The sequence below is a fragment of the Salminus brasiliensis genome, chromosome 17, assembly GCF_030463535.1.
Source record: "Salminus brasiliensis chromosome 17, fSalBra1.hap2, whole genome shotgun sequence".
Classification (NCBI taxonomy): Eukaryota; Metazoa; Chordata; class Actinopteri; order Characiformes; family Bryconidae; genus Salminus; species Salminus brasiliensis.
Window position 1 is genome coordinate 33,657,700 of NC_132894.1, and position 13,732 is coordinate 33,671,431.

At 44.6% G+C, this 13,732-nt stretch overlaps 1 protein-coding gene across 3 annotated transcripts in view; it reads right to left on the reverse strand.

The window, feature by feature from the left end:
- The window catches only part of furina (furin (paired basic amino acid cleaving enzyme) a), a 114,430-nt gene that overhangs the window by 39,732 nt on the left and 60,966 nt on the right, over positions 1–13,732 (reverse strand). For all 3 annotated transcript variants that reach the window (XM_072659858.1, XM_072659860.1, XM_072659859.1), the window contains exons 4-6: positions 8,439–8,534; positions 3,849–3,977; positions 3,495–3,571 (exon numbers count right to left, since the gene is read on the reverse strand). In XM_072659858.1, coding sequence (XP_072515959.1) covers positions 3,495–3,571; positions 3,849–3,977; positions 8,439–8,534 — 302 coding nt within the window. The remainder of the gene's footprint in view (positions 1–3,494; positions 3,572–3,848; positions 3,978–8,438; positions 8,535–13,732) is intronic.

The following is a 13,732-nucleotide window of genomic DNA, read 5'->3' on the forward strand; positions in this document are numbered from 1 at the left end:
ATGCCGTACAGTCTGCCGACAGGGCACTGCAGCACTGAGGCCAAAGGGAGCAGCATTAAGCGGAGACCTGATTATTAGAAGCATCAGCATAAAAATGCACAAAACAACACTTAAACACTGATTAACTAATCAGTGGATTGTCTAAATGTTGTTTATTTTAAGGCACAATTTTATATTTAAAAGTTTCATAAGCAAGCAAGAAAGTGACTGAATATACTCCTCCTATGGTCTCAATCAAGCTCTCTGAATGTGGCATGTCCAGCTGTTGCTATAGGAATGAGGCGGCCATTGAAATTTTTGAGCATTTCATTTAAGCTAATACATTCAATACAGGAGGATCCATGGCCAGCTGAAATTGGATTAGGTGGTTTCCCAGCTGGCTTATCATTGCCCAGATGCAACAGCTCCAAAGCAGCAGCCTCAGTTCGGTCAGGAGACCAGGATCTGGACTGGACAAGGATGGAGGTGTGTGTCAAGTAGCTGCACATTTATCACTGGCTTCTCAGATTTCTGCAGGAGACTATTAAAACCAGTTGCCCTGCTCTTCGCAGAGTCCACTACGGTCAACACACTGGCCATTTGCTTGAATTCTGCACTCAGATCCAATACAGGGTTAATCAAAGTCATTGATTAAATAATAAAACTAAATGGTATTACACAGCCTATGGAATGATGGTCCTGGTCCTGGAACCCCCTCCCCCCAAAAATTAAAATTTGCTTAGGGCCCTATAAAGGCTTGGGCCGGCCCTGGCACTGGTTTCATTTATTTACCTGCAAGACGAAGTGTGCTGGCAGGGCTAATAGCTAACCTCTTCAGCTTGCCAACAGTACACCATCCTGAGAGGACAGCAGCACTGTCCAGTAAGACCCGGGAATAGTTACAGTGTTTGTTACAGTGTTAAAACTACGTTATTTGTGGATTCTATGAACCTATGAGTCTTTCTTCTTATTTCAGGAGCCCTCCATAAAAGGAAAGCCAGTGTGCTTCATTTAGATGCAAAATAACAGGGTTGTAAAACAGGCTTGTAACACCCCCCTCAACCAAAGCCATATACCTCCTACTTATACATCAACAACAACCTCAAATCCTCCATAAGGCTTTCTGTTCTATGGCCCATTTAAAAGTTCAGCTCTCAAGCACTCAAGTTCACTACTTTTCAAAAGCACCCATTTTGCATGCCAGACTAACCGTGGCATGCCCGAGTCGCTGCACTGTGGGCTACACACTGAAGTTGCTCTCAGATAGCCGTCCCGCTGCAAACTACAAAGCTTAGCCGTACAGCGCAGGACCTTTGATTTCTACCCGCTTGTAACTATAAGCTTTTCTGCCTGTCATCACTAATCATGGTTCGCCTCGAGATAGAAACGGCTCGCTGGCCAGCGTCCCAAACACCAGACAGATTGAGGAAAATCCCAACAAGTCGGGGTAAGCGCAGAGTATTAACAAATAGCTGTCCGTAAGCTTTTATTTATTTATTTATTTATTTTTTATAAGGTCTTGTTGCTCCTGATAAACTTAATTCAATCACTTGGGTCTAAGAGGGAGGACGAAGTGGGTGGCAGAGCTCTGCTGGTAAAACACTTCTTTAATACAATCTGCTCCCAACACTAAAGCCGCCCTCTTCCCAAATTTACTTTAATCCGAGGCTGTTTACCCAACTTAAAACGGGCCACAGAAATCACTTACGGGTGTGGGTGTGTGTGTGTGTGTGTGTGTGTGTGTGTGTGTGGGGGTGGGGGGGGTTTGGGGGGTCATTTCACAGCTGCCTTCATTCTGGACAAGCTGGCTACACTGGGTTTAAGTCCTTAAATTGATTTCAGTATAAACAGGATTACAGTAATGGGAGGGGTACTTGCATCCCATAGGAGTTTAAAACACAGTGAAAATTAAAAGGCATCTTCAGTTTACATCATATTAGGGGTCAGTACTAGTGTTAGCGACCAGGCTGGAGATGCGAAGGCCTGTATTTGCCATGGTATGCTTCATTCAGTACAGCTTTATTGGATGCTTTAACCGGACAGCAAGACAAGCACACATTTGAATATAACTATTTGAATATGATATAAGCCACGTTTTATGTAAAACAACATACTTCAAAGCTCCAGATCAGCCACTACGTAATTTCTTAAAATTCTAATTTCAGCTAAATTTCCCGCATTTCTGTAATCTTGCAAAAATTGTGAAATGAGAAGCAAAGAAACTTTAGCGTAGAAAAAGTTATGCAGAAATTCAAAGGCTTGGCCTGTTTAGTTTCGATTTTACGTAAGCTTTTAACCATTCAACCCCTTAAAGGAGCTGTATATGATTCTGGACAACAGTTAAAATCCTTACTGATACCCTTGCTCCATTAAGGGTTTAAGCTCTGCCCCTAAAATTCATGCATGTGCGTTGCCAAGGTATAAACACCGGGCTTGTGGACTGTGTTGCAGTCACGGTGATTAGCACTGGCTAGGTTGGGAGTTAGCAAACAGTTGTAACAATAGCTGTGAAACAAGTGTAAAAGTTAAAACTTGCCCCTGCCCTGTGCACGAGCCTGAACGACCCCTGTTGCTGATTGGCTTGAACAGTGTACGCCCCCCCGCCCCCCGGTCACGCATACAACATACCAGAGAGCTAGCGAACCGTGAGGAAACATTCACTGAACTTTAGAAAAAGTCTTTTGCATACAGTCTTTCGCAACTAAATCGCATACAGATCCTTTAAAGGTGAAAATAATGTAGTCATAAACTAACCCAGACATGAAGAACCTTGTGTACAGTTTTTTTGAGCGGCTGCAGTTTCTGCGTAGCAGTTGCCCCCCCCCAGAATACACTGAGATTTGTCCAGATACTTTAAAAAAAAAAAAAATGTAAACCTTCTCTACAGAACAGAATTTTCTACAAGCTACAAATACCAAATTTGGCTAAACTAGTACTCGCAAAACTAGTAGTGCAGTTTTAAGTTTTTTATTGTTTGTTTATTTTATTTTATTTTTTTAAGCAATACAACACTAGAGGGAGCTAATTACCGTGAATTAACAGCACGGATATGATGAAGCAGACACAAGCTGAAGGCTAGTGACGTATTTTGTCACAGCAGAGCCGTTATTTCACAATAATGGACAACCTTGAGTGTTCTGCTGCACTTTTCTAGTTCTTTATGCAATGAAGAACCTCTTTTGGTTCCAAAAATGATCATGTTCATAGCATAGACATGTGTGTGAGAGTAGAGTGTGAAGAACCATTAAGTTGCTAAGGAACTTTTACACCAAGGGAAGGTCCTTTAGGCCTTTAAGAGGTTGTTCACGCTCATATTGTACATCTCTATTACCAACATGGATCTTCACAGAACATCGAGGGTTCTATTCCATGGCATTGTTTAAGGAACCTTTAAAAAGGTATTACGACGATCTGGACGACGTGATTTTTCAGACTACGAAAATATCTTCTCAGCTGGGTAACGAGGAGCTACTGCAGCATAACAGAAGCCTTAAAAGCATCTGCTGCAAACTTGCCTGTTATCGTTGAGCTGAGTGTATCGAGGCTGCGGGTCTGGGTCACCATCATTCACGTCATAGCTAGCATCTGGATCCTGGAAAGACGACATGCAGGAAAAAACAAACACACATGTTCGTGTTTCATTCTGCTCAACCAAAGTACAATAAACACGCCCGCAAATATCGGATAAATATCAGATAACACGTCGGACACTGGTCAACTCATTTATAAGATACAGGCCCTTTTTTTTTTTTAAATGATCAATTATCTGGTAAAACTGCGAGATCATTATATCATCCCTAAAAATCCAGTTCTAATTTCGCCCTATTTTAAAGCCTAAGGAGGGGTGTAGCTTTTCCTTGCACACTCACATAATTCCGCTCAAGGTCTGGATGGTTCTTCTCGATCCCGTCATCCAGGATGGACACCACCACACCCTGTCCGGTGACACCTTGCTTCCAGGCCTCCTTCACATTGAGGTCACGGTGGTTGCTATTGTACTGAAAAACAACAACATGGGAGACGTGTAAGACACTTTCACAGAGTGAAGGACACCATAGGCTACAATGAGGTGCTGCAGAAGACGTTTAGGATTGGGAAGTGTATCACAGTCTGGACAAAGCACAATACTGCGGCCATGCTGGCTGCCACTGCTCAGACGACGCGATGAAAGCACAGCATGGCATGCTTCAGGAACCCCCCACAGAAGAAGACTATGATGATTAGACGCTATAGAACACGTCTGAAGCGCTTACGGCACTCGCTCGTTTACTGCAGATGACGGTCTTCTTGCGAACACACAATAGGAACTCGAGATGCTAATGAATACGCAGAGATCCGCCAATTTCCTCTCATTAACAAAAGCACACTTTAAACACACCAAGATTCCAATTTAAGATAAAGACCTCCAAACTCAGCTCTCCCTCATTCTCGGGCGGCTCTCTGGAGACCCTTGCAGCAGAAATTAATCAGGATTTCCAGCAGCGAGCGGTTTCACAAGTGTTTCGCAACGAATCCACAATAGAGGTTTCTAGCTCCAGCTCTCAGATACGCAGTCGCAGGCCAGCGACCTTGAGGCGACCTCCGGTCGGACAGAAACTGCCACCCGTCCGCCTACCCGCCCGCCGTGGGACTGTGGGGATCTGACCTTGGTACCCTTCTCTCTGCCTCTGCACCGGCGCTGCGGCTCGCACTGCGGCCTGGGCTTATTTAAGCAGAAAATTGAATTTATTTCACAGTGAGCCTCCTCTCTCTCTCTCCTCTACCTTCATCGTGTCAGTTAACATCCCCTGGGTGGGTTGGGGGGATTGGGGGGGGTTGGCGCATAAAAGGAAAAATAACAGCCAAGCTGGTTAGCTTGGGTTCAACCACCCAAGACCCCCTTCTATGAGGGTTGATTCCAATTGAAAGGGCAAGCGCAAAGTGCGGCGTAAAGGAATCTTATCCAATTCTGATGGTGACGACTATGAAAAATTGCAGGTGTTGACCTGTGGTGATGCTCGGCTGGTCATTTGGCGTGATAGCCCGTCATCACTCTCATGCCGAGTGAACGTTACATGACTTTCGCCACATATTTGTGTGATCGAGCTGCAAGCGAAGCCCTCGAGCTCTGCAACAGATCGCTGCCAAGAACTTGGGGTGGGGTGTGAGCACCTCCACGAAGAGCAGCAGCCAATGAGAGTGTGAGAGGAAACTGTTAAACATGGTGGCGGGAGGGAGTCACTGGAGAAAAGATGCAGGAAGAAAGGTCCAGACAACATCGACAGCAAAAATTCAACAACAAATCAGCAGATTAACAAACTACAAATAAATAAACCGTAGCACTAGACATTAGAACCTTAGCGTTAGCCTCCACCCGGTTCTGAATGGGTTCTTCAGTGCTGGTTTTAAAACAGAGCGGTTCAAAAAAGGCGAACGGTTCTCCGGTTCTCCCGCTGGTAAAACGGAGCATTTCAGTGATGGTTTTATAAAGGGTCAGATATTATGGTCCGTTTTCTGAGAACGTCCGCACTGCTGCTACAGCAGCCGGCTGGAAATAACGTCCCCTAATTGGCGCCTTGAAGACACCAGATGGCGCTCTGAACACCCTGGTTACAACAAAGACTCAGAACTTGATTGGGATTAAAACAGCCGATACCCCATCTGTTAAAACAGGCCTGGATCGGTCCAGAAGCCGATGGATCTGATCGGGACAGCCCTGACAGCCCTCGTCTTAATATTACTCTATTTATCATTTTCTGACTTCTATATTTCAATTTAGAAATATAAGATATGCCTTGAAATGCTGCTTGCACTTCATACATGGTGCTTTGCTGGCTGTGACTTTTGAGGGTGTTGCTTTCGTGAATTTCTCTCTCTTTGGCCGCCACCTTAGTGTAAGATCTCTCTCAGGCGTTCCTCAAAATAGAATTTCTGCTTAAAATGGAACAAACAATCAGCATGTTTACAGTGCAGCGAGATCTGTCCAGATTAATGCACATATCAACTTCACAGCTTTTTTAAAAATACACACATCACTAACAACTACAAAAAAACCCTGTCAACTTTGATGGCTAATCATTGCAGTACTACAAAATGCAGCACTGCGGTTACACCAATGCATACTGTTATCGTGATGCATTCTGTACTCTACACAACGCCTTAAGAGAGCCTATATTCAACATTTCTTACTCTTTTCCCCTGCTGAGAGAGTAGAGCTGGATGATGATATTTTATCGTATCGTGATCAATTTGGTTAATGTGATGCACCATAAGCTTTTCTAAGCATATCGAGGATACTGTAAGTGCACATTTCATTGTTTTATTAGATGAAATGCAGTAGTTGTTGAATAGAAAGTATCTGAATAGCACTTCTTAAGAATCGGTCGCTAGTGATGTATTTAGTCTGTTATGATAAATATTATAAATATAAAAAATATTGTGAGAAATGGCTTTAAATATCGCAATCTAATATTTTACCATATCGCCCAGCACTATGTGTTCTCCACGACCCTTTTCCAACCCTCCTTTATCCCTTGGAATTACACTTGGATTAATTTTTTAATACTGATCTATGTAAATAAGCTCTGCTCTGACTGGCTGCTCTGTAATTTGCCTCATTTAAAAAGGAGTCCAAATATTATAAATATCATAAATATCTTGAGAAATGGCTTTAAATATCTTATCTAATCACATCTAATATTTTACCATATCGCCCAACCCTATGTGAGGGTTCTCTATGACCCTTTTCCAACCCTCCTTTATTCCTTGGAATTACACTTGGATTTTTTTTTATAATATATTTTTATATTATATTATTATAATAAAGTATATCTTATACTGATCTACATAAATGAGCTCTGTTCTGATTGGCTGCTCTGTAATCTGCCTCATTTAAAAAGGAGTCCAGGCTGTTGCAACGCAATTACTACAAATGGGTGGAGCTAAACTGCTGTAGGCTGAATCTACAGAGATATGTAAATACTTTGGGTTTGTTTTGGTCATTTAAAAAGCCCTGCTTAGGCTCCGTATATGGACTGGGTTCTTTAATGCAGTCCTGACCGGATGTTGGTCAGGAAACTAAAAGCACACATTGAAACGATGGGATTTATTAAAGGGCTTATTTGCATAACGGTCAATTTTCAGTATCAGTAGTGCAAAAGCCAACAAAAACAACATATTGTGCAGCCCTAAGACACACTGCACTGCAGCACAGAGCAGCAGCGCGTTCATATTGCTGGCAGATTTTCACACAGTCACAAAACAGACAGGCCCTCTTTTACTAAATGAGACAAAACCATCTATTGTTTCCTCAGTTCATTAGTCGGAATCCGGCGGCCTAATTCAGTGGATGCTCTCCCCACTCACTCAAATGACAATGCTATTTTCTTGACAGTTAATGATTTTGGTTACATTAAGAAAGTTAAATTAGAATAAGGAGGAAGGGTTGGGGGGGGTGATGAAAGCAACTCAGCCTTTTTACACCCTTTAAATTTATGTCTATAAATTATTTGCGAAGATGGGTCACGTTATCAGAAGCGAGGGCATACATTTTAATGAGTTCTGCGCCATTCCAGCATCTGCTTATTCCCTCATCATAAACAAAAAAAAAAACACTGCAAAGTGCTTCGTATAGCAGAATTAAAGTAAAATCAGCATATTTAATATACTACACAGAGGAGGACACTCGCAATGCCTTGACTGAGCACCTTCAGCTAAATGTGGAGATGCAGCTCATTGAGGAGCAATCTATAGACCATGGCTGTAGTACGGTCTTCGAAGTAAAGGTGCTACAAAGGGAGATGCCATAGAAAAACAACAACTTTTGGGCCCATAAGAAAGGATTCTGATGAAGGAGATGTCTGCGTGAAGAGTCCAGCCCAGTCTGCAGAGATTCCTGCTCCCACAGACCTCCTGTGCAGGAATCCAGCCCTCCAGGACCAGAATTGCTCACCCCTGTTCTATGGCATAGCCTTCGAAGAACCTCGAAGAACCTTTTGTAGCACCTTCATTTTTTAACAATGTCGTATCAACAGTAGTATGCTGTAGATACAAGTATGCTGGAAGTATGCTGGAGATACAAGTTTATTTTATTTATTTATTTTTTTTGAGTGACAGCAACGACAAGCATAGCCGGCGTTCCAGAATAACAGAAATGAAGACGGTTGAGCGACTGACAGAGCAACATGTCAGCCATCAACCTGCATATGTGCTACACAGTACTGCCACGGTCACACTGACAGCTTGTTTGTGCGCTTGTTGTTTGAGGAGGCAAAGCAAAGCATGCCACACTGATTAGGAATTACGCTCGGCTGGGTGGTCACGTCAATGAGTTCTGCGTTGCATAATTCAGGGTTTAATAGAAGCAAACCGAACACAGCCGACACAAACGGAATTGCGTCCTTCTACCCGGATCTGATGGAGCTTTCACCTTCTCCTGAACGTCTGAGGGAAAGACAAAGTCTGCAGACACTCTCACTCACCAGGTACCACTGCTGTGCAAACTTGGGGTCATCTGGCTCGGAGTAAATATCCCTCTTCTTCCGCTGTTTCACCACCTGCTGTTCTGCCCATTTTACCTGGAGAGAGACAGACAGACACACACACACAAAAGTTAGAGTGGAAGAGAGTGTGTGTGTGTGTGTGTGTGTATATTTTGAGATGACCCAGTGTCATTATTCGGGGCAGCAGAGGCCAAAAAGTTGGAGGCGGCAGCTTGGAATCAGAAGGTCACTGGTTTGATCCCCATCCTCCAGGACCGGCATCCACAGCTTAGGTGCCCTAACCCATAATTAACCCTGGTGCCGAAGAAGCCACCTCTGGTGTGTATTTGTGTGTGTGTGTGTGTGTGTACCAAAATAGTGGAATTTTATAGAAATGCGAGGATCAGATTGTATCGGGATCGGTATCGGCCGATCGCCAACACCTCGATCGGGACAGCCCTAGTTGTCGGCCACAGGACATCAAACTCAGCTGTTGCAGCGTCAGTAACTCTGCAAACACCAGCATCCTCTCCGTCCACACCTGCTAACCTGAATTCTACACGCAGCCGTACGGTCACAGCGCTGCAGCGCTCCCCACGTCTAATCACAGATCAATCTCGCTAGCTTGTGTAGAAATGTGATCAGCAGGAGAGCGTCAGCAGGACACGAGGCAGCACTTTTCTGCCCGCAGTAAAAACCACCGAAAATGTAGGTGACAAAATGCAGCCGCACGCTTGAGAAAGTGACTACAGGATCAGAAGAGCGCTCGGCTGGGACGTCACACTCGAACAGTGTGTGTGTGTGTGTGTGTGTGTGTGTGTGTGTGTGCGTGCGCTGAGCTCTGTAAACTGCAGACGAATGCAGAACTGCTTCCTAAACGGTGGAACGTTTAAAGAATAAAAAGTGAGAAAAGGGTGAGTCTAATATTAAACTAATTAACCTAAAATAATGAGAGAGCGACAATCATAATTGTTTTAATGAATGTGAGAGCAGGAGAGAGCGTGCATTGAGAGAAATAAAGAGAGAGAAAAGGAGAGAGTCCTTTTCTCTCCCTCCTTTTCTCTCTCTCCAGAAAGACAGACAAGGAGAGACAGAGAGAGAAAAGGAGAGAGAGAAAAGGAGACAGACAGAAAGACAGACAGAGAGACAGACAGAAAGACAGAAAGACAGACAGAAAGACAGACAGAGAGAGAAATAAAGAGAGAGAAAAGGAGACAGACAGACAGAGAGACAAGAAGAGACAGACAGAGAAAAGGAGAGAGAGAGAGAGAGAGAGAGAGAAAAAAAGAGAGCAAAGGAGAGCAAGAGAGAAAAGGAGAGAGGAGAGAGAGACGGAGAGAGAAATAAAGAGAGAGAAAAGGAGAGAGACAGAAAGACAGACAGACAGAGAGAAAAGGAGAGACAGAGAGAGAAATAGAGAGAGAAAAGGAGACAGACAGACAGAGAGAGAGACACAGAGAGAGAGACAGAGCGAGAGAGAAACAGAGAAAAGGAGACAGACAGAGAGACAGAGAGAGAGACAGAGAAAGCAAAGGAGAGCAAGAGAGAAATAAAGAGAGAGAAAAGGAGACAGACAGAGCGAGAGACACAGAGAGAGAGACAGAGCGAGAGAGAGACAGAGCCAGAGAGAGAAAAGGAGACAGACAGAGAGACAGAGAGAGAGAGAGAGAGAGACCACATGGTGTACTGTACGAAGTCCCTCCACTGGGGGGGAAAGGCTAGTTTGTCCTGCCCCAGGCGCGTCCCCTGCAGGTCTGCAGCAGCGCAGCGGCGAGATCAACACACAGTCAGATCCAGCAGCTTTAGTTCTTCCACCACGTGAACGTTAGCAACATTAGCAAGCTAGCATTTGTAATAGCAAACATGAGTAAATCTGTCCCACCGTTCAGCCCCGCGTTCACTCCGGTTCAGCTGAACTCTCGTTTTATTGGCCGCCTCCTTAAAAATGCCGCATTACGGGCGGAGTTTTTCTGCTGGAGCTGAACATGGATAAACAGGGTGGAGTGGAGACTCTGGTCAGGGTGTTTGGGGGAATTATGAGTGGGTTTATGAAAGGGCAGCGGCCTCAGCCACTGATTACGACACGGCCGGAAGCAGTCTAGCTTCACTACTGACATTTCCACCTTAATGTGGTTACATGCTTTAAATACAATATAATCAAAGTCTTTCAAGCGTTTAATGTCTGTTTAATCTACTACAGCCAAAAAGATCAAAGACTTCATTTATTTCATATATACTGAATATTATTAAAAAGACGCTTCTGTATGCTGTCGATTATAATTCTTAGAAAGAAAGTTGGAAATTTGAAATTGGCTGGTCATGTTTTAAATAAATAAATAAATAAATTAATTAATAAAGTCGACCAAGAAAACTGTAAACGGTGCATCTCTAAAAGAGACCTCGACAAACATATAGAAAACAACTGCAGAGAGCGCGAGAACTTGCGAGAGACCGCGAGAAAGGTAAAGAATTAAAAGAGTGGAGAGAAGGAACGAGAGAGAGAAACAGACACAGAAAGCGAGAGAAAGCGAGGGTGAGACCTGAAAGAGAGACAAATTGAGGGCGAGAAAGAGAGAGCACGCGAGAGAACTAGCAGGGAGGAGCAGTTAAAAAACTGCCGACTGCAGCAGATCGCCCGCCCGGCCACCCTGACGCTGCCCCCCCCCTCCTTGCACTGTGATGTTTCACTTAAGCAGCTGGAGTGTCCAGAAAATGTAATAGAACAGCAAAGGCCAGCGGAGCAGGAGGCGTAAGAAACACAGAGCTGATAGCACGGCCAGGACGGCGGTGGCAGCCCTGAATGAGGATGACTAGAATACACCACAGCTTTCCCCACAGCGACTGCTGGAGGGAATTACCCGCTACCCAGCGCTCAGGTTATGAGTGTTCAACTCCTCGGCCCACGCTCATAAATCACACCCTGACTTCACTTTCCCCCCGATTAACGCCCTTCCTCTTGCTTTTACTGCTCGCTGACGAGCGATACTAGCCTGGAAACGACACTCGCAACAAAAAAAGTGTGAAGAGAGGAGCTCGGTTTGACGTCGGAAGACGGAAGAGACGTAGGTAACCGTTAACCGCATTGACCCAGATTGTGGTTCGAGGTTCGGGTGACTGGTGGGGGCCGTGTACTTCAAAGGCAATCACAGATCACCCTACATGACCTGCTTCCACAGAAACAAGCTAAATATTGTCTGAGCTCGGTTTAGATCCATAGATGATCCTCCTCTGGCGGGCCAACGAGGCACGGAAGCAATCAAAAGCAATACGCTCATTTCGATCGGTCAACAGAGACCAACAAAACCCTGGTTTATTACCTTCACGCTCGTGTCGAAAGCTTTCCGATAAAAAAGGGTGGATGGAGGAGCGGTGGACGCTTTCAATTTCTCTCTAATCCTCTACGAGCTTCTGGAACTGAGAGGAGATGACCTCCGAATCTTCTCCCCGACGTCAACGAGACTCTAGAAGTGTCCGTGAACGGCGAGCGACGAGTAAACAACACGAACCCAGAGCTTGGAAAGGAAGTCGTTTGTCCTCAAACACCTTGTTGGCTTGTTCTTGGTCATGTTATTAAAGAAATTTTCACTGAAATGAATCATATTGCAGATATTCTCCCATTTCATCATTTTTCCAGAGGTCATGTTTTGGGCACTGTGCCTTTATGACTTCTAATCATCACCCCCACAGGAATGAAGGCTAGTTCGGTCGCAGGTTCGTCAGTTGTCCTTCTCTGAGGCACCTTTGGTACTGTGGAGGAACCTCTTAAACCTCTTTCTTCAAAAAACCTTCTAAAAACATCTGTTTTGCAGTACACTGTTAAAAGTAAAAGATCCTTGAGGAACTTTGGAAGGTTCTTGAAGGTTGAAACTGTGGAGGAACCTTCAAGAACCTCCCAAAGTTCCTCAAGGATCTTTTACTTTTAACAGTGTACTAAAAAAAATGATGTTTGGGAGATGTTCTGACCCAGTCGTCTATCCATCAAAGTTTGGTTCTTGTCAAAGTGTCCAAGTGCTAGTTGCTACGAGTAAATGGTTGTGTGGGGAACCCTGCAATGGACTGGCGCCTTGTCCAGGGTGTATTCCTGCCTCCTGCACCCAATGATTCCAGGTAGGCTCCAGAGCGAGGACATGCCTGACCAGGTTGAGAAAGGTGGGGGAAGATGAACGGAAGATTCCCTTTAAAAGACCAAATTCACGTTTCTCTGTAAACTTATAATAGAAGTGTACAGACCTCTGCATGCGTCAAAGTATTCCGACATTCCTCCTCCATAGGTGGGAAAAACGAATAGGAACCATCATCATCATCATCATCATCATCACCACCAATACCATTGCATGTTGTCTCTCCTGTTGTTCCTCCCCAAAAGCTGATGCTGGAGGTGCTGCAGCAGCAGTCCTGTAGTCCTGCAGAATAGCATCCACGTCGCCCATTAAAATACTGACCGTCCCAGCCAACTCTAGAGGACACAGGGAAGGCCCAGCCACCTGGTATGATGGTCAACAAGAGTTTGCCAGCAGAAGTGTATTCGCTGCTTCTGGAGTTTTCATCTGTTTGGAGTAGGAAGTGATGACTTCTGCAGGTTTGAACAGCATTGTTGGTCCCATCGTTGAGATGTCAGGAAGCGGAAACCTGGCGATGCCACAACGTACCTTGGCTTGAAAATCCACAAGAGAAGCCCAGGCTACCTTGAATTTGACAATTAGTGATCTCATCCAAGTGCTTTGAGCTGTCCAATGACCTTGGAGATTCACATGATGCACGCACCCATTCTGACAAAATGCAATACACTACTGGAAGGGTAGGGGGCAACATGGAGAGCTGAAAAAAAAAAAAAAAACTGTGCCTCAACAGGCACCAGATTCTTCGACTTCGAAACATTGTAAATCCAGAAGCACATGCTCAAATCAACACGTGTGTGTGGGTGTGTACGCTCCTAAACATCAATAATCACATTCTGTTGATCGATAAACCACTTTTACGCTTAAGCAGCTGCTGAGGGAAATATGGTAATCACACTTCCACGCAACACCTACACCGAGCCCCCACAAAGCATTCCGCACCCACTACAAAACATGCTCAAGGTTCTGCAGCCAATTCGCTCATATTAAAAGCGATTACTGATAAACAAGTCAAGCTCAACATCCCAGCATTTCAGGTATATTCTGTCTGTGCCGGTACGCCTTAACAGATGATAGACATTGGCAAATGCCTGGGGCGAGCAAGTTATCTGAGCTATGGGGAAGGACTGAGCGACGCAGACCACAGACTCCAGCACTGGAGATAAAATCTCCATT